The sequence below is a fragment of the Ictalurus punctatus genome, chromosome 17 (assembly GCF_001660625.3).
Source record: "Ictalurus punctatus breed USDA103 chromosome 17, Coco_2.0, whole genome shotgun sequence".
NCBI lineage: Eukaryota > Metazoa > Chordata > Actinopteri > Siluriformes > Ictaluridae > Ictalurus > Ictalurus punctatus.
Genome location: NC_030432.2, coordinates 6,796,226 through 6,817,720, shown reverse-complemented (window position 1 = coordinate 6,817,720; position 21,495 = coordinate 6,796,226). Strand labels below are relative to the sequence as shown.

Genomic DNA, 21,495 nt, shown 5'->3' with positions numbered 1-21,495 from the left:
ATGTGAGGCATAGTCATACAATTGTTAATTATCCAGACTTTATGTTATATATGTGCCTGTGTGTGTGTGTGTGTGTGTGTGTGTGTGTGTGTGTGTGTGTGTGTGTGTGTGTGTGTGTGTGTGTGTGTTATTCTATATAGAATCCTTTTATCATCAGTGCAAATGAAATGGTGAGTTACACAAAAGGAAATCATCCTGTCTGCTGAAATTTCATATTCCTAATTTTATTACAGTTGCACCAGTTCATAACTTTACTGTTGGAAAACAAAAGGAGAAAATAATCAAATATAACAATCCATGTTTTTAAATTGTCAGTTAAAAGTACTTTGTCATCACTATTAGTGTAGCCCTCTGAATCTAGTGCTAAATGGTTTTGTATTTTCAGCAAATTCCCTTCAGCGATTGACTGCGTCTCTGGCAGCTCTATTGTCCCTCAGTGCTGTGATCCCCTGGCGCCTGAACACAACAGAAACACATCTGTCTATGGTAGTGCAAGAGCTGTCTGTCCTGGTATAACTGAGCCTCAAAGTATTTAATTCAACAAAGTAGGTGACGAATACATAAAGGTAGGTTTTGAGTGTATGTACATAGCTTTATTGTTATATATTTGGAAAATGTACTAGAAGTGGTATTAGGGTGATTATGTGGTACACTTACTTATGTGCATACTTCATTGAGTTTTTTTTTGTTGTTGTTTTTTTAAAAACTGCTGTAAAAAGTAGCTAAGATATTTATAAAGAGAAATGTTTCTATCTAGTTTGCTAATGTCTAAGTCATGTTTTAAATATTCAGTACTCCTAGATAATAATCAAGAGTATTAAACATTTTGTAAGTGAAATCACTTTAAGGGACACTATTTGCCCTATTTGCCTACAGCAAAATAAAACAAATTAATTTATATAAATATAAGCTGATACATTAAATCTTTCATCATATCACCTATAGGTGCACAATGTACAGCTTTATGGGAGGTGGATTGTTCTGTGCTGGAGTTGGAAATATACTGCTGGTGGTCTCCACAGCCACAGATTACTGGATGCAGTATCGCCAGGCCAGCGGTTACATGCACCAGGGCCTGTGGCGCTACTGCATGCCTGGGAAATGCATGATACACTCTGACAGCATTGGTGAGCCGTAGGAGTTATATAAAATGTTTTTTTGTTTGTTTTGTTTTTTAACCGAGTACAACATATCTTAAAAACCTTTTTCACCCTAATACAGCTTACTGGGATGCCACCCGTGCATTCATGATCCTGGCCATCTTGGCATGCTTCTTCGGCCTGCTTATAGGCATCATGGCTTTCATTAACTACTCTTCTTTTGGCGGCTTCGACAAAACATTTGCTGCCGGAATTCTGTATTTCATTTCCTGTGAGTGGGCTCAGTCTCAGTCTTAAACCTCAGTAGATTAGCATGTTTAATTATATTAATCATCTAGATAAGACTTTAGGTCATTTATTACTCCTATTAATTACTACTTATATATATATATATATATATATATATATATATATATATATATATATATATATATATATAAAAATTCTCAGGCTTTTTTGTGCTTCTGGCAATGGCTGTATACACTGGGGTGACTGTGAACTACTATGGGAAGCGATATGGTAACTGGAGATTCTCCTGGTCATATATAATGGGCTGGGTGTCAGTAGTGCTTACATTCTTTTCAGGTATAGTATATTTTATAAACATTCTATATAAATTTGAACAGATACAATACAATGTCTGGTTTATCTATAAAGTAGTTACTGGAGACTCATCTTGTCCCTTTTTTGTAGGTATATTCTACATGTGTGCTTATCGGATGCATGCACCGATAGGCCCCATGTCACGCTGAGGCATCTCATCCTAGATCCACTCATCGTTCCGTCTGAACGTGATCCAACACGTGATCCTGGATGCTTACATTTTAATTCATTTGTTTACCTCATGCTTAATGAATAAATGGTTGGCACACAAAAACAAAACATATGCTACTTTAATTCACAATAAAACAATCCTAGAGAACACAGTATTTTGGCCTGGTTATATTACTGCATAAGACACCCAATTTATTTACAAATTGGGACTTGACACAAATACAATGTAGAAATTAAAGATTTAGTACTGAAGGCAAGCACATAGGTGGACAGAACTTAAAGTTGTTTATTGTCACGTTTTTACAATAAAGTGAGAAATAATGGAACACGTGCATAAACATGCTTCTGACAGGTGTAGCCCAAGAACCTCAAAGGCTTGAAAGAAAATCAGCACTTTGAACACAAGGTGTGTTACAGTTGTGTTTAGAAACATGCCACCAAAGAAAAACTGACTGTATCATGAGTAGAAAGATGTTGAACAGTTTAGTCAACTTCCTCGATAGTTGGTCCAGAAGGTCCTCCACCAGGTGCAGCACCAGCACTCCCTGGGAATCCCCCGGGCATCCCACCTGGCATGCCACCTGCACCCTGGTAGAGCTTGGTGATGATGGGGTTGCACACCTTCTCCAGCTCCTTCTGTTGATGCTCAAACTCATCCTTCTCAGCAGTCTACAAACATGGCAAGAGTAACAAATTCAAGAAATAAATAAGACAGTGACTGCTGTTTCGGTTTATATTTTAGGCATACCAGGCAAAGAAAGTATAACTGATGCTCTGAACTATTTGCCTTAGATCCATGACATGATCAAAAAATTAAACAACTGCATAGTTTAGAAATGACCCTTGACTATTATCCATTTTTAAATGATGACGTTATAAGGATAGCTCTGATACAGGTTAATAGCATAATAATTGTAGTGTTGTGTTTGTACACAGCAGAACTACATTGTGGAACTGTAAAGCAAGTCACCATGTAAAGTTTCCTGTACCTGGTTCTTGTCCAGCCAGCTGATAACCTCGTTGCACTTATCCAGGATCTTCTGCTTGTCCTCATCACTAATCTTTCCTTTCAGCTTCTCATCTTCAACAGTGGACTTCATGTTGAAAGCGTAAGATTCAAGGCCATTCTTTGCAGCTACTTTGTCTCGCTGGACGTCATCCTCAGCTTTGTATTTCTCTGCTTCCTGAACCATTCGCTCAATGTCCTCCTTGCTGAGACGACCTGAAAACAAATTGGGGAAAAAAAAAAAAAAAAAAAAAGTTTGAATCGCTTGTTGTAAAAACAATAAGAAATAAGGTAAACAAACTCATGACAGGTTTGCTACCTTTGTCATTGGTGATGGTGATCTTGTTCTCCTTGCCCGTGCTCTTGTCCACTGCGGAAACGTTCATGATACCATTGGCGTCAATGTCAAAGGTAACCTCAATCTGAGGAACACCCCGTGGTGCAGGAGGAATGCCCGTCAACTCAAACTTTCCAAGCAAGTTGTTGTCCTTAGTCATGGCTCTCTCACCCTCATACACCTGGCAGAGAACAATCAAGTAAGAATCTACTGTAGATAAAAATCGACTTTTTTTTTTTGGAGGTTTATGATCTGGCTAATCAACAATTTGACATTCTCACCTGAATGAGCACACCAGGTTGATTGTCTGAATAAGTGGTGAAAGTCTGAGTTTGCTTGGTCGGGATAGTAGTGTTGCGTTTGATCAGGACAGTCATCACTCCTCCAGCCGTCTCGATACCCAGTGACAGAGGTGTGACGTCCAACAGCAGCAGGTCCTGAACATTTTCTGACTTGTCTCCTGACAAAATGGCTGCCTGCACAGCTGTGGAGCAAAAAATAAAAAATAAGTGACTTGCACTATGTCCGAAACTCCACCAACATGACCACTGGCAGACAATGATTACTCAATTTACCTGCACCATATGCAACGGCCTCATCAGGATTGATGCTCTTGTTGAGTTCTTTTCCATTGAAGAAGTCCTGTAGAAGCTTCTGAATCTTTGGGATTCGGGTAGAACCTCCGACCAGGACGATGTCATGGACTTGGGCTTTGTCCAGCTTAGCATCACGAAGAGCTTTCTCCACAGGGTCCAGGGTGCCACGGAACAGGTCAGCATTCAGTTCTTCAAAGCGAGCCCTGGTGATGGAGGTGTAGAAGTCGATGCCCTCGTAAAGAGAGTCGATCTCGATGCTGGCCTGAGTACTAGAAGACAGGGTGCGCTTGGCTCGCTCACAAGCAGTACGCAGACGCCGCACGGCCCGCTTGTTGTCGCTGATGTCCTTCTTGTGCTTGCGCTTAAACTCAGTGACAAAGTGATTGACCATGCGGTTGTCGAAATCCTCGCCACCAAGATGGGTGTCGCCAGCCGTGGACTTCACCTCAAAGATTCCGTCTTCAATGGTAAGTATGGACACGTCAAAAGTTCCACCACCGAGATCAAAGATCAGGACGTTTCTTTCTGCTCCCACCTGAAGAAGAGGTATTAAGCATTAATCAGAGGACACACGAAAGCTTGTTTTTGATTACAATTATTTTTGTAGCACTGCTGTGATGTATTGCAGGCACACCCACTTTCTTGTCCAGGCCATAAGCGATGGCGGCTGCAGTTGGTTCGTTGATGATCCGAAGGACGTTTAGTCCAGAAATGGTCCCTGCATCTTTTGTAGCTTGTCGTTGAGAGTCATTGAAATAGGCAGGTACTGTAACAACTGCATTCGTGACAGACTATAGAGAGAAACGTATTTCAAGCCGTTAAAACCATGTAACCTAAAACTTTCCAGTGAATGAGGAATGTACACTCCAAACAAGTGTGTGCATTGCTAATGTGTACACACTAAACATGGGCTAACAATTCCGGTATACAACATGTGACCCTGAGCCAATAAACAAAGGCATTTCATAGAACACAGCTTAAAACATCTTTATGTTTTTCAAGTAACCAAAGCAAAGTTATAGGGCCAAAAAAACAAAACAAAACAAACAAAAAAAAAAACATGGAGCTCATTCCCACCTTTCCAAGATAAGCTTCTGCAATTTCTTTCATCTTTACAAGCACCATTGAGGAGATCTCCTCTGGAAAAAATGTTTTGGTCTCTCCTTTGTACTCGACTTGAACTTTAGGGCGCGAGGAATCATTAATTACTTTGAACGGCCAGTGTTTCATGTCGGACTGAACAACCGTATCATCAAATCGCCGTCCAATCAGCCTTTTTGCATCTGTACATGGAGCCCAGGAGGAAGAAGTATACAAGTTCCAGTTACATGTCATAGCTCACACATACAAATTTGTGACAAAGTGAAGCACCTCTAATGCTTACCAAACACTGTGTTGGTAGGATTCAGGGCAACCTGATTTTTGGCAGCATCTCCGATCAGTCTCTCCGTGTCAGTGAAAGCAACATAACTGGGTGTGGTCCGATTACCCTGATCATTGGCAATGATTTCGACTTTGCCATGCTGAAAGACACCCACACACGAGTATGTGGTGCCAAGGTCAATTCCAACTGCTGGTCCTTTTGACATAGTTTCTGCTGCCTGCAAACACAAAGTATACTGATAAGACATTTTGTTTGGTGTTTTTCCACCTCTATGAAACGGTCTTGACTTTCTTTCCCTCCCTGACGGTGTGGTGACAGCTCGGCTGATCTAATGGTCTTTTTTCACTCACTGGCTGTCAGCTGTACTTACTTTCATTATCCAGCACCTGTTCAGCTGATCTCTTAACAGACCTCAGCTGTCTGTGTGGCCTAAAGATCCTTCGCGGAAATAATTACCCTTTATTTTCATGCATGTAGGCCAGAGTTGAAAAGGCTATGTATAGTTGTTTCTCAGAATAAACCTCAAAAACAGCTTAATCAGGCTCTTGTGGTATCATATAGTCATTAATGTCATGCACTCTGTAGACCTTTTACACACCTCGGCTGTCTTTGCTACCTACAGATAATTTTGACAGGCATGATGAGAAAGTGGAACTGAAATTAACAATATTTTTTTGTTTGTTTGCTTTTACACTAGCATACTTTGGCTTCGAGATGAACGTGTAGCTTCTTTCCTGAAGTCTTTCGTTAGTACTGATAGGAGTCATTTCTGCAAACATTACATAACAGCGTATGGGAGTGTCTTGAATGCCTTGTATGGGAAGATTTCGAAACAATCATGAATGCCTGCTAGAACATTCTGCATATTTTGGCAGAAACTCACGCCGACTCAATAGTAGCAAAGCAAAACTATCCAAAACTACAGTCACGAATAATTTTATAAAACACTCATATGAAGGTCCAACGTCCACCACTGCACACTGTTTTCTCTTGAAAACTATTTTTTAATCCAAGATTTACCCGCTAACTGACAAACACTAGCATAACTTTTTATACGTTTAATTTTTACAGACCAAGCCGGATGTATTTATTGAGGGGGAAAGGGGGGATTTTCAGCTCTTCTTACCTTATAAGACTTTCCAGAGTGTTTTCGTGTCTTCTCCACTGGTTTCTCCTGCTGTCACTTCTACACACGTCTTCAGCGCGTTAACAGCCTGCGCGCAGCCGCAGCTTTTATACCGCCTGCTGGATTCCGTTACTGACGCCCATCGAACATGGACTATAGAATATAGAACGACTTCTAGAACATGGAGGGTGGGATGCAGCCAATCAAAATCGAGAAAGCGAAAGCAGACTGGCCAATCAGAACAGCGGAACTCACTCACTCCACACCACACAAACGGAAGAAACAGTGAGACGTTGCTAGAAGGTTCTACTGGAATGAAGTTATTTTGACGTTGGGAGTTCGATATTCGCAGAAATGAGGAAATTAAGGGACCGTCTCTAAAGTTACATACGACATTGTTAAACACGTTTCTAACTTCAGTAGCATTTGAAGGGAATGATGTACAGTCACACAACCAACTGGAAAGTGTATCAGGTATGACGCACACCTTTTAGAATTTTGATATTTAACAAAATATACTATTAAATCATATATAAATATTGCCATGTATTTTATTAATTCATGGGCTCATACACAAAATATATCATTATGTAAAGCTCAATAGCATTTAAAGGGAATGATGTACTGTCATGAAGCCAACTGTAAAGTGTTCATCTAGGTGTCAGGTATGATGCACACTGATCAGACCACAGGACAATGTTCCAGTAATCCTTAGTCTGCTTGTCTTCAGCAAACTGTTTGCGGACTTTCTTGTGCATCATCTTTAGAAAAGGCTTCCTTCTGGGACGACAGCCATGCAGACCAATTTGATGCAGTGTGCGGCGTATGGTCTGAGCACTGACAGGCTGACTCCCCACCCCTTCAACCTCTGCAGCAATGCTGGCAGCACTCATACGTCTATTTCCCAAAGACAACCTCTGGATATGACTCTGAGCACGTGCACTCAACTTCTGTGGTCGACCATGGCAAGGCCTGTTCTGAGTGGAACCTGTCCTATTAAACCGCTGTATGGTCTCGGCCACCGTGCTGAAGCTCAGTGTCAGGGTCTTGGCAATCTTCTTATAGCCTAGGCCATCTTTATGTAGAGCAACAGTTCTTTTTTTCAGATCCTCAGAGAGTTCTTTGCCATGAGGTGCCATGTTGAACTTCCAATGACCAGTATGATGGAGTGTGAGAGCAATGACAGCAAATTTAACACACCTGCTCCCCATTCACACCTGAGACCTTGTAACACTAACAAGTTACATGACACCAGGGAGGGAAAATGGCTAATTGGGCCCCAATATGGACATTTTCACTTAGGGGTGTATTCATACCTTACACCTAGATGAACACTTTACAGTTGGCTTCATGACTGTACATCATTCCCTTCAAATGCTATTGAGCTTTAAATTATGGTATATTTTGTGTATGAGCCCATTCTGCAGTGAAATTCATGTCTAATTTAAATGTGATTTAATAGCTCAATTTAATAAATACCAATAATCTAAAAGGTGTGCGTCATACCTGACACCTAGATGAACACTTTCCTGTTGGTTGTGTGACTGTACATCGTTCCCTTCAAATGCTATTGAGCTTTAAATAATGGCATATTTTGTGTATTGGCCCATTCTGTAGTGAAAAACATGACAATATTTATATATGATTTAATAGTTTATTTTGATAATTATCAAAAATCTAAAAGGTGTGCATCATACAAGACACCTAGATGAACACTAGTTCTACAGTTGGTCATATGACTGTAAGTCATTCCCTTCAAATGCTATTGAAGTTAGAAACGTGTTTAACAATGTCGTATGTAACTTTAGAGACAGTGCCTTAATTTCTGCATATCTGTGAATATCGAACTTCCAACGTCAAACCAACTTTATTCCAGTGAAGGTTGTTGGGTTATACAGTAGGTGAAAAACATTTGAAAAGTAGCTAAAGGTTGGTTAAAAGTAATGTAACACCACTATGGAATATCAGTGAGCGACGTATGGTTTTTGGGTGATAAATTACATACATAGGCTACTTATGACTTTAACCCCCTATTTACTCATTACTGCTTCCAGATGTATCCACAATTCAAAGACATTCTTATTATAATAAAGTGAATATAATAGTACAGTGTGCATAATAGCAAACTCTTGCATTCATGCAGGACTACTGGAGCATGCTGAAGATTAGATAAATACTCAGGCTGTGAGCCAAATTTTTGGAAACACACCCTGTATGCTGTTTAAAGGTGCGAAGAACTGTCTAGAATGATCTTAGTACAACTGCATAACGCGAGTGTGAGAAGTTACAAGGCAAACTACAAGGCTGACTGTGAAATTATGTGAACTAGTGTGTACACTACTGAATAACATACTGTAGAAGGCTATTTGCCATGCATGTAATTAACAGTGCTGTGTACAATTACATTTTGGATCAGGCATGATTTTTGTCGTTTTGTCTCTGTACCCCAGCACACTGGATTTGACATATTAGCATTTACTTTTACACACAACGGCCACTTTCATAGGTACACCTGTACACCTGCTTATTAACAGCTCAGTTATCCAGTTAAAACAAAATATCAAAAGGTTAAACAATACAGACAATTTTTCACAGCCTTCTTTGCTCATATTTACCAAGGATGCCAATATTAGTGGAGGGCACTTTATGTGGATCCCTGGTCATAGAACAAAGGTCCAGTTCATTAATATGATACAAATCACAGATGCACTATTATTAAAAATAGTCATTTAATCAAGTAAAATGATGAAAGTCAAATAAATATGATAAAGTATTATTATATAGCTATTATTATTAACTGTAAATAAATGATTCTTCATTTGGGAATGACGTAGTTTTAAAACATAGTTAGCTTGCTTATTCAGTTGCATGAGATAGAAAGCAAGAAAGTTCTACAGGGCTCAATTTACGCGTTAAATTTATATACATTTAAAGGAATTAAAATTGTTTAATGAAATTCATATAAATTAAAAGGAGTTAAAGTAATATAATTTATATATATATATATATATATACACACATATATATATATGTATATATGTATATATATATATATATATATATATATATATATATATATATATATATATATATATATATATATATATATATTTATTTTTATTTTTTTTCAAGAGCCCTGTTTTTTCATTGTTTTTAAGTGTTTCCAGGGAATAGGTTTCACGTTAAAAAAGGTATATACCACAAAAACAGATATAAATATTTGATTTGATTAAAAACAGATAGAGATACAAATACCCATACAGCCATTGTGTCACACAACTAATATCTACACAAGAAGGCATCTAGGTGATTCTCACTACCTCTTGCGGTTAGGAGGGGTGAAATAGGACCCGTTCTCTGGAAAACCCCCCTGACCGAGGAGACAAATTATCTTCTCTGTGAAACATGTTGGTGCCAAACCAGGACACCATTAATACCCCTTGGGACAGTGGAAAGTATATCAAGTAAAAAGCCCCGCTCTTTCACAAAAGAGGTACATGCATTGTCTAGTGGGTGTGATGAATTAAAGAAAAGCTATATAGAAAAAAACGTACTCCTTTTCACAGTGGCACGGCTTTGAACAAAAGAATGTTGTTGTATATAATTGCTTGCATTTGATATGCCTGGAGGTATGTGGGCCTAAGAGAAAAATTTTTATGGCTATATTTAGATGCCAAAATTGTTTCTGTTTAGCTGTAGAGTTGTTGATCATATATTTCTAATGTCATTGTTGCAGATATATTTTTATTTTGCATGAACAGACAGACATAACACTCTCTCGCACACCTTCAGTAACTGCTTTATCTTGGTCAATATATTGGTAGCAGAAATAACTATAACTCACAAATGGCTTATGTACATCTATTTTTTGACCCCAAAACAGAATAATGATAAAGCCATAACCTATGTATATCACTAAGACACCAGTGTTTACTTTTAAAAATGGTTATTTTGAGAGATTGACATACCTGTCAGACGTTGGATGGCTAGATATTAAGCTAATTACCTGGACATCTCCAGGACTGCCATTGCAGAACCAATAAACAGCTAAATGTTCTGACTATAAACCCATGTATTAATATCTGCTAGAAACATGACTAGACTGTCACTATTTCAGTGGAATTCTCTGGAGTCCTCATTATCAGATTCTAATTTTGTAGTGGTGCTAAATGACTCATGACACTACTGTGTATAAAAGGTCAGTGAAAAAGTTGTGTATGGTTTGCAGTGTACAGTACAGTATGTCCTGGAGAAAAAGTACAAGAGGTTGCTTAAGAAATATCCAGTGCCACAAGATGGAGACACAGACAAAGAAGAGCAAAACACCCAGAGCAAAAACAGAAAAAAATATGCACTGGAGGAATATACACATAGCACATAGATTCAACTTTTCCTTGGTTTCAGACGATGAACATTAACTGCTATATAGATGTTACAGGAAACCAGCTTAAGAGTTAAATTTGTACATTTCTCAATTTTGCTATAATATAGGATGCAAATAATTTTCTCAGCACAATTTGAATGGGACCTGCATTAAAAGACATCACTGAAAGGTTTCAGGTTGCACTTGCCTTTGTGTTTTCACACCCTTCACCTCAAAGGCAGTGCTAATAAATAGGCTCACTCTGTGGCAAACAGCTATAAAGGAAGGGGGACACCAACAGATTGAAACTTATAAGGTAAGATATTGTTATGCTCTAAATACTTTGTTATATAGTAGAGCAAACTAGCAAATGCATTTTGTGTTTTTTTTTTGTTTTTGTTTTTGTTTTTTTTGTGTTTTTTTTGTAATTAGATGATTTGATTAAAATGTGTTTTAGACATATTTTTTGCCTTGACTATATTGGTTCAACTAAAGTCAACTGGTAATATATCTGGTCTGGTTCTGGTTGATTAACTAGTGACCAGCTTGGAAAACTGTGCGTTTTCAGGATAATGTGGCGAGCATTGCTGGTGTGTGTGACTACTCTGAGTGTACACTGTGAGGCACAGACAGGCTCTGATATATGCAGACACCACTCCACCTTTAGACAAGCAGGTTAGTGTTAAGCTTTGCATTTTGTTTGACTTTTGACTTATTTTCAATATTATTTTAATTATACGAGGATAGAATTATCAACTGGGCATTGTAATACATACTGTGTACCGCAAGTGTAATAGTCTTACCCAATGGGAATTGTAATACATACCGTCTTTACCTGTATCACCTGTATATCAAACCCTTCTTATAAAACACCGGTTCATTGCTAGGAACCATTTTTATGTAATCATTAAACCTGAAGCAAATAAATTTTTAGCTGTTTGAGAGATCCTTGAATGAAAATATATTTAAATATCCTATAAACACACAATTTGAATTACCTTCATTTAAAAAATTAACGTGTTTTAAAAAATTGTGAATTCATTTATATGGTATTGTACGTAGGCTCCTAATGCAGTTTAAATTCTTGGCATCCCCAAATTAAGTGTTCTCAAAATTTTTGTAGCCAGGGATCCCTTTATCTCTAATCAGTGCACCCTTCAGTAAAGATTTATTTTACAAACATAATCCAATCATTAAAATATTAGGCTTGTTATTTAAATGTGTACAATAATACTTTGGCCATAGAGCTTTTTAATTCAAATAAACTTTCACTTAAGGAACGCATGTTATTAAAATTAGAGTCATTAGATTCAAGATGGTATATTTCTACCACTGTACCGGTGAGGAATTATGCAAAGTTGTTTGAGAGGGTCGACATTTTTTAAAAATACAAAGTTTTATAACTTTGAGATAAAAACACTCCAGACATTTGGTCCATATTATAAATAATTGTCTCTCTTTCTCAGCTGATTGGGACATCACAGTTACTTGTGGAACTGATAGTATCCATCTGAGCATCCTGCTGTGTCCAGTCTACTATGCTGGTTATAATGAATCTCTTATAGCGCTCAACGGAAAATTTAACATGCCAGCCTGTCGTGGAATTGTAGACTTGATAGCCAGTACCCCTGTTCTGAAGTTTAATTTCTCAGTCTCTGATGAGGAAGTGTCCCTCTGTGACAATTCTCTTGAGGTATGAAATGTGAATACAATACTTTCCCCCATACAACTCACAAGGAAAAGTAGAAGAATGATAAGGGTGTTAAAGTGGACCCAGAACTCCCAGTTTAAACCATGTGTTCTGTTTAGTACTTAGCAACCCAGGTCACCTCTACTGACCTTACATAACAATTTAAAGGTACAATTGGTTTTGAAATATGCAATGCAGGCTACAGTAAATATTAATCTACATTTTTAACAGTTAAAAAAAAAAATGTTTATTAAGGAATTTGGCCCTAGTACATAAAGTTTGATTTTAGAGAAATATCTTTTACCTCTTTAAAATGTTCATGTTGACTTGAACAGAACATAAACAAGTGTTTAAGTCTTGCCTTTTTTAGCTTACAGATGAGGTGGGCACAGGTCAATTCTCTGACTCCAGAGTTCAGTTTGTCAACATTTCAGGAAGCATCATTTCATGGGAACCAGTCCGGGACCCTTTCACATACCACCAAAAGCTTATTTATCGATTCTCCTGCCTGCAGTATTTGGTCAACGACACTAAAGTAAATGTGTGAGTACAGATTCACTGTTATAAGCTGTGTGTATTTTAAATTTGCCATACTGGACCTGTTGAAATATTGCATTGTGTGTTCGCAGGTCAGGCATGAACCTAGCTGCCCGAGGGAACAGAGGAAGTTTTGTCAGGGCACTCCATATAAATTTCTTCACTGTAAGAGTGTTGCTTAATTATTATGTAACCTTCACTGGCAAATATGACAGCAGCAGGAGGTTATAATTATAGTTTTGTTTTTATTCCTAAGAATCGACAATATACACAGCCTCTAAAAATACCTGAAAAGGGCCTACAACTGAAAACTCGGATATATGTCCAGGTCAAGGCAACAAATCTCACTAACAGGTACTTTTATATCAGATTCAATAAAATGATTGAAACACACAAAATTTGCCAGTAATAACATTTTTATGGTATTTTTATTTCTAACTCTTTCTTTCTACTGTAAACAACAATCATGTTTTTAAAGGTTGAATATCCTGCTTGATCGCTGCTTTACAACAACAAGCCCTTATCCAATAAGCACAATTTATTATGATCTTTTTGTTGGGTGAGTATAATATAAATCAAGAAATTGTGGTTTGGGGTGGGTTTCTAGAATTTGGGCCATTCTAGAAAATCTTATAACAATATCGTAAAGGCAGTTACTTTTCACTATAGGTGCAGACATGATGGGCAGACAGTGGTGTACTTAAATGGGGTATCCCAAGAGGCACGCTTTTCCTTTGAGGCCTTCCAATTTGTGGAGCATCAGAACAAGACCATATTCTCAACGTTCTCCACATTCTACCTGCACTGTGTCACCCGACTCTGTGAGAATTCCACCTGTCCCTCCATGCTTCCGGTAACTATATTACCGCAGTGTTCCATCCCTGTGGCGGTTTTCCATAGACTTAGATCATTTTGTGTGACGTCTTATTTGCATTCATTAAACTGGGACAGTGGTGGCATAGTGGTTATGTCTGGGCTAGTGAATGGATGATTTTGAGTTTAAATCCCATTTGAGTTTAATTTTTTAGTTAAATATTTTTTTTATGTTATTAAGGAGTTCTTACCATTAGTATCATGGAAATGTGGTTACAAAAAGTTTTGGTATGCAGTATATGGTATGCTGCTGTTATAATGGTTTAAGTCAACAAAATAAATATTTAAAAAACTGCAATTTGGAGATTAGATCTTAAATGTTTTGTATTCCTTGTTTGCCAGTTTTGGTGTCAAAGTGATATCACTTAATCAGCTATATCGTAGGACTGTGTTTGGCAACTCTTTGTATAAATTTAAATACATGGTGGTAACAAGTCATTGTTTTTAAGTAACAAGTAAGTCTCAAGACTTGGGCCTGAAATCCAAGTCAAGAGTCAAGATCCAAGTAGACATAGTCGTACTACAGCAGTGTGTTCATCTGTTCAAATGTAAACTCTAAAAACTATAATTGCTATTGAGTGTAGTGTGTAAATGTTTCATATATCTTTATTAACTTCGTTTGATCATATATAGTGGTATCGTTATAACAATCTAATGATCAGTGCAGACATTTGCTTGTTAGATTTTGAGCAAGAAAGCACAGAAATGAATTCATTGCATATGACCAGTGTAATCTAAAGGTGTTGCAGGCATCGCCATTGCAGTGTGCTGTGTTGCTTTTAGTGTAAAATGTTTGCAAACCTCAAAATGGGCTTTAAACCAGTAGCACGTTTTTTCTAGTTGTAAGTCCCAAATCCTAGTCCAGGTTGCAATTCCTTTTTTATTATTTAAGTCTGTAAATATGTGAATTGATTTCAGACCTATGCCAAATATCAAAGTTAATGCCTGCATCTAAATAACAACATTGACAGATCTAAACAAAATATCCACACAAGAATACGTACTATGTTAGCTTGAATTAGCAGTAATAATGGCAGAATGGGGGAGGGAAACTCCAGTACTGCTTCCTTTTGTTCCAGACCTCCAGGGCAGTTCATGGAGCTCGTGGAATAAGGGTGTCCAATATTATCCGCAAATGTGGCTCTGGGCTTTCATTCCAACCAAAAAGGAGTCTAATGCCACCTGTTTAATCAGTTGACCTGGTGTGGCGAGTGAAGGGTATGTTTTAACAATATCATCAAATCTAGTGATACAGACAACATAAGAGATAACTGATTACACCGGCCCCGGACTCTCACCCAGGGAAATTTAAACTACAAAAAAATATAAGGAACATAGGCTCATTACACCTAGGAGACCATGTTTCCACAAAGAAAAAAAATATATTTATTATCCAAATTACAGGATTTGATGATAACAAGACCACAATTACTCATTGATAAAGTGCATAAGATTCAAATATACGGTACAATAAATTGCATATGTTTCAATGAATACAGGTTACATTGTCTTAGCTTCTCCCTTTAAATATCACTAAGAAGAGTAAGCGTCTGGTTCACACTCACACACACACACACACACACACACACACACACACACACACACACACACACACACACACACACACACACACAGAGAGAGAGAGAGAGAGAATGTTGTTATAACCAATTAGAACAAAGAGTTAATAAGCTAAAGCAGGAGCAACATGCAGGCCGATGGAAAATCTGGGGCATTTACTCACACTGTAACAAAAAAATAAGAAAACCACACATACACTCACACACACACACACACACACACACACACACACACACACACACACACACACACACACACACACACACACACACAAACTATCCGCATAAAAAAACACAATTAAGTGATGACCACCAGGGGAAGGGTTACCTTTAAAGTTAAGTCTACCAGCTTCACAGTTACAAATAAAAGGAAGCATTTATTTGAGCATGTGTAGAAAGTGCCATAAAATAGTCATAGCTGGCAGAAGGCATAGATGAAAGAAGCAGCAAGCAGGAAGAAGCATCAACCAGGGTTGGCAAAACAGCAGTGTCAAAGAACGACTGAGACTGAAGAATGAGATAAGGCAAGCTGGCAGCATCTGCTAACAATAGGAAATGTGTAGCTAACTATAGTCTATATACAGGCACCTCACAGAGAAATAAGCAACAAAGTGTAAACTGGACACTAATAGTACATACCAACCCTGCATAGACAATATACATTATGAACATCTCTTTTTTTATACAGTGCTTTAATCAAATAACCAGCTATAAATTAGCTCACATGATTAAGCATGGAAGGGGCCATGTGAGGGCAAATGGAAGGAGGAAGGAAAAGGACAGGAAAAACTGAGCAACAGCGGCTGGCTGGCATTATGTTGGATACATGACAGGCTACACTGGTGCCCCTGCCAGCACAGAACAATAAAAAACAGTTTGGGTCAGATCTTGCTTCAAATGCACAATTATTCAGAAGTATCTGAAAATACACAGTGTCTTAAAGCTCATTTTCAGCTACTACCAAACCCAGAGGTCCACCTCACAAAGACCGCATCACACAGTGGGACCTGGACTCTGTACTATGAATTTTGTGCAACTTGCCATATAAACCAATGGAATACACAGATATAATGTGGCTTTCACTTAAGACAGATGTTTGCTGGTCATTTCTATGGCTACACAAGACTGAACTGCATGCCTTGTGGATCAGCACACAGTGTGCATTCAGAATGCAATCGGTTTTTAACTGGCGCTCATGCTAAATTACCGGGAAGCTGAACAAAAGCATTAACTTAGGAAATTACTAACTGCCTTCTTCTGCATACATGAGCTCTCAGGTGCCCATGATTTGTTATTGATGAATTGATTGATAGGAGAGAAAGTCATCTCACCCAGAGTGAAGGCGTAATGCTCTCTTAGACTCCTGGTCATGGGTGGCTTGAAGATTTGAAGTCGCAATACACTCTATTCTCCCCTCCCCTCAGTTAGCATGCCGTATCACAAATAGGTTTCCCTCCAGTGCACATCCAGACATAACCTGCCCAATGACTTACTGCAGATATACTAATGATGTTCTAGTGAGAACATATGGTATTGCATCACATATGGCACCCTATCAGGCCAAAAGGCCTATAAGGCCAGGATTCTCAAGGCCCCTCAATTCTTCCACACCAACCTTGGCAAACCATGTCTTTAAGGACCTCACTTTGTGCACAAGTACATTGTCATGCTGGAACATATTTAGGCTAGGCTCCTTAGTTCCAGTTAAGGGAAATCTTAATGTCAGAACATACAAACACATTCTAGACAGCTGTGTGGTTCCAGTGTTCTGGCGACAGTGTGGGGAAGACCCATATACTGTACAGATGTGATAGTCAGGGATCCATATAGTGTATATCAGGAAGCATTTTGTGTGAAACAATGAGTGTGAGCTAATTTTTTTTAAATTAATTACCAGGATTGTCATTTAGGTAATGCACATTTGCCATTTTTGCATATGTACATAAAAGATTAACCTGTTAAATCTGGTCATGATCGAACATACTGCATCTGTGGAGTGAGTGAAGTGTTTTGTGGTACATGTAAATGTATTCCACTCATGAAATCTGAGGAGAAACAGCTCTGAATAAATACAATTGAAGTACATGATGTCCAGGTATGAATTTTTGTAAACCAATTGAAATCTGAACTGCAATCTGTTTTTTTTTTGTTTTTTTTTTGCAGAACTGTATAAAGAACGTAAGAAGCACACTCCAATTGAATCAGTACTTAAGCAATGTGGAAACTGTTTCTTCAGGCCCAATCAAGACAAGAACTGACAGTGGTGAGTATAACAACTATCACTGTTTATACTTATAGCTGTTCAGTTTATAGCTAACAAGGAATTCACTCGTTGCACTGAGTACAACAATAATTATAAACATGAACAATGGGACGTCAACTAAATCTTCAAGTATTTCCATTTAATTCATTGCAATTTTCTTTTCTTTCTCCACCTGCCTCAACACACTCCAAATAAAAAGACTGTGTGACAGGGGTCATTATACTCACTTGCTTGTTGAGTGTCTGCTGTACTGGACTGGTGGTGTGGATTTTGATCTACAGGAGGCGCACGTGAACTATATGAAGGAATATCTTTGTGTAATGGACACAGGTTTTTTTTATATGCATTATTCTTGCCCTGTGGGGAAAATATTGAATTAAAATATTTTTCAAAAATACTGTTTTCATAAATATGTAACTCTGTGTTATGTACCTTTATATTCTTTTATTGCCATAATCTGTAGAAATTGGTGTGCATTGGAAGGAATCTTATTTATATATAACATTTATATACAGGGCCTTGGAAAATTATCACCTTTAAAAATGATCAGATTCATCTGGATTACAAGTGCCACTTACACTGATTTTTCCAACCAGTACTTTTATTGCAAACCAATATGCCCTTAAAGTCAAAATTCACTATTTGTCAGCAGATTGTGAATGTATTCATATGCATTCAAACCCGTCAGACTTTTACTTCATAGAACCACTATTAGCAGCAACAGCTTTAAGTCTGTTGGGGTAAGTTCCTGCCACCTTTGCACACTGTTTGGGAGTGATTGCCCATTATTTGGCCTTTTGCTTCGTAATTGTAAAGTTTTTCCCAAGCATTAGGTTTTTGTTTGTTTCTGAATCTGGTTGTCTTGTAATGTCTAAAATACAACAAAAGATGTGCACATTCAAAACACCCTAATTGGGCTCAGTTGCAGGACAACAAAAATAACAATATAGAAAAAAAGAAGTGTGATGTCCGCACACTGAATTTACAGCTCCAAACAACTTTTTATCGAAAGCGCAACGTTTCAACCATCGGGTTTTGTCTTGTAATGTCCCCTTGTATTTTGCTCCATTTTGCTTGAACCCCTGACCTTCTGATCAGTAACCCAGAGACTGTATGCAAAACGCTTGAAATGGTTGTCTCTTGCATCTTCACTCCACTCTCAGCAACAGTACTCTAGAAGTTCTTCAGAGTGACTCCCTGTGGCTTCCCTCACCAGTCTCAGTCTTGTTTTTCTATCAGGATTTGAAGGAGGGCCTTATCTAAGTAGTTCTTGGGGGGTATGATATAGCTTCCAGTTCCTAACTATTGATCCAACAGTGCTTAATGGGGAGTCCAACCAATTAGATATAATTTTACACCTTATTCTATTACCATAACTTCCATAAAATGCTCCTTAGTGACATTTTGGTATTTTCAAAACCAAATGAGGTGGTTTTTGTCCAGAAAATGGGAGTGGTTTTGGTAAATACGGTTTTAATATTTTCACAGATGAAGTCAATTATAAGTCAGTTGTGTCTTCATTAAAACAATATCATCAGCAAGGAACATTTTCCATTTGTCAGTTTTCTTTTAAATGCTTTGAAATTTCATTTTAAATACTAATAATTAATTTGACTACATTATTGTTCTGCTACATTTCACTGTAAGAGAACATGAGTTTGTAAGAAAAAGTACTGACAGGAAGAATGTGTGTATTTCATTTGACAATGACTGATGAATTTACTTTTACAAGACACTATACATTCCATATATTTATTAGATTTTCATGCAACCTATTTTGTTTAAGGAAAGAATTTTGACAAAAATGACATATCACTTATTCTGGTCAAAGATAAATTATTTAAGACAAGTTGTTGCTGTTATCATTCAATCATTCGTAATTTTTCTCTATTTGTTTGCAGTGAATAAGATTCATTAGACCAGACTGAGATTAAGAGATTCTTTTGATTCATTGAGTGTTTTAGAACATGAATATGCTATGTTTGGACAAATGTAACATAAGCTATATTATTATTATTGGACATATATTGGCTAAATATATGTTATAATCAATAGCAATTCAATGCGTGCTGTAACATCCAGCCCGGATTCTGCCCCGCCAGACCACCAGAGGACATCCTCACCCAAATTTTGAACCTCTTCTTTGTTTGTCATTTAAATTTTCTATTGTACCACTACATAAAGTACATGGATGCTCACACTTTGTGAAGTCTTAAAGCTTTCTTTCTAGTAAGTTCTGAGTCCTGTCTTCTGGATAGCTTGTGTGTTGTTTAACCTTTTGCCCTGCCTCATTTTGCCTTTGTTTGCCCATTTGTTTTGATGCCGCATCTGCCTTTTGATATTTTTGACCTTGGCCTCAAGGTTGATTTTCAAATATTGTGGTTTGGATAGACATTCTGCCTATTCTTACCCTGATATTCTTTTTTAATAAACCTTGAACACATGGATCCTTATAACCTGTCCCCGAGTCCTCCCTTACAGAAGACTTCACCATTTATAAAGGATCCAACCAAGGTGTACATGCTACTGAACTAAACATACGGTAGTTTTGAACAGGACTTCCGGGTGTTTGGTCACCCGGATTTTGATTATCTGGAGTCTATAAGAGAAGCTGGAGGAAATCTGCTACACTGAAACAAGATAAACAATCAGCGGCTGAGTTACAGTGCTGTTTGAACATGTTATTTCACATTCTACCCAATGGTGTCCTTCAAACATTGTGAAAAATAAAGGCTATGAAAAAGGTATTAAATGTATCTATGTGTGCTATGCTAAAAAAGATAAACAAAAGCACAAACTAAGTGCTAAATGGTAAGAGGTTAAATGTTCTGCAGTAACACACACACACACACACACACACACACACACACACCGCCCTATCAGTTTTGCAGCATTTGACTGAATCTGACAAATTTTCTTCAGCCAACAAGTATGAAAAGTTGCCACTGGTTAAGGTCAGGGTTTAGAGGGTTTTGAAATGCAACAAAACTGGGTTAAATATAATTTGTTTGAATATTGCCAGAGATCGGATTGCATATTAACTTCAGCTGAGCTTTCTAATATGCTAATAAAATGAAGGATGAATAAACACTAGTGAGAAACCGTTAATATGATTATGACTATCTGTTGGTGCCTATTAGCTTTTATTTATTGTTTGTAAGATTGATGTTGGATGTTGTATTAATCAGAGTATTGTCACCATCACTCACTAACAGTCATATTGTTAGAACAGTTTGACTGCAGTCTAGTCTTGATTTGGATATTTGCTTCCTTTAAACTTCAGTGCCTAAAACCATTTTTTCCTCATCTACAGTTTGAAATTGTCCTATAGGCCACATTTTGTTGACTTCTGCTTTCATTGAAATGCATTTAAAAAATGACCTCTACCAATAAAACAAGACTAGAAGCACAATAATATCATAATAAGAAATATATTTTCACTTGCTGTCATTTTTTCACTCTATAATGTATGTATAGTTTTTGTTGTAATGAAATGTACTGAAACATGTATTTGTGCAAATCTAAATGAAAGATTTTGTCTTTGGGGAATGTTGTTCACATAGTGTTGGATTATTCACTGACGAGCCCCGACCATCCTTTCTCTTGAAGGACTAGGCCTTTTTTTGGAGGCTCCTTATATACTATGATTAGATGATTGCCTCACCTGTTTCACATCACCTTCTTATTTCAACTTGTCACCTTGCTATTAGTCCTAAATTGCCCCGTCCCAACTTTTTTGGAATGTGTTGCATGCATCAATTTCAAAATAAATGTTTTATTATTTGTTTAAATAGAAACCACAAAAGAACCAAAGACAACATGCTAAAGCTATAATTGTACATAATCCCAATGTAGAGTCTGGCGATGTA

General features: G+C 37.6%; 3 protein-coding genes across 5 annotated transcripts; 2 read left to right on the top strand and 1 right to left on the bottom strand.

Moving 5' to 3' along the window:
• The first annotated feature begins 482 nt into the window (after positions 1 to 482).
• lim2.3 (lens intrinsic membrane protein 2.3) lies at positions 483 to 1,878 on the top strand. Of its 2 annotated transcripts, XM_017491003.3 has the most exons (5): positions 483 to 566; positions 946 to 1,127; positions 1,222 to 1,371; positions 1,551 to 1,685; positions 1,794 to 1,878. In XM_017491003.3, exons 2-5 carry the CDS (start codon positions 953 to 955, stop codon positions 1,850 to 1,852), a joined length of 519 nt encoding a protein of 172 aa, XP_017346492.1. In that variant the 5' UTR covers positions 483 to 566; positions 946 to 952; the 3' UTR covers positions 1,853 to 1,878. The 2 variants fall into 2 exon arrangements, with proteins under 2 accessions (XP_017346492.1, XP_053543538.1); XM_053687563.1 differs by lacking the exon at positions 483 to 566 and having other exon boundaries at positions 870 to 1,127.
• A 258-nt stretch (positions 1,879 to 2,136) lies between these two features.
• Positions 2,137 to 6,471, bottom strand: hspa8b (heat shock protein family A (Hsp70) member 8b). Its single transcript, XM_017491000.3, has 9 exons — positions 6,324 to 6,471; positions 5,198 to 5,414; positions 4,891 to 5,096; positions 4,452 to 4,604; positions 3,793 to 4,348; positions 3,499 to 3,701; positions 3,200 to 3,398; positions 2,864 to 3,096; positions 2,137 to 2,543 (listed from the first exon to the last, which is right to left on the bottom strand). Exons 2-9 carry the CDS (start codon positions 5,400 to 5,402, stop codon positions 2,358 to 2,360), a joined length of 1,941 nt encoding a protein of 646 aa, XP_017346489.1. The 5' UTR covers positions 5,403 to 5,414; positions 6,324 to 6,471; the 3' UTR covers positions 2,137 to 2,357.
• A 3,001-nt stretch (positions 6,472 to 9,472) lies between these two features.
• On the top strand, positions 9,473 to 21,404 carry si:dkey-4p15.5 (zona pellucida-like domain-containing protein 1). 2 transcript variants are annotated; one of them, XM_053687562.1, is made up of 10 exons: positions 9,473 to 11,002; positions 11,225 to 11,361; positions 12,153 to 12,379; positions 12,747 to 12,919; positions 13,006 to 13,078; positions 13,170 to 13,267; positions 13,392 to 13,472; positions 13,583 to 13,766; positions 17,527 to 17,626; positions 17,826 to 21,404. In XM_053687562.1, exons 2-10 carry the CDS (start codon positions 11,259 to 11,261, stop codon positions 17,918 to 17,920), a joined length of 1,134 nt encoding a protein of 377 aa, XP_053543537.1. In that variant the 5' UTR covers positions 9,473 to 11,002; positions 11,225 to 11,258; the 3' UTR covers positions 17,921 to 21,404. The 2 variants fall into 2 exon arrangements, with proteins under 2 accessions (XP_053543537.1, XP_017346490.1); XM_017491001.3 differs by having other exon boundaries at positions 9,474 to 11,002; positions 11,255 to 11,361.
• The last annotated feature ends 91 nt before the right edge of the window (positions 21,405 to 21,495 follow it).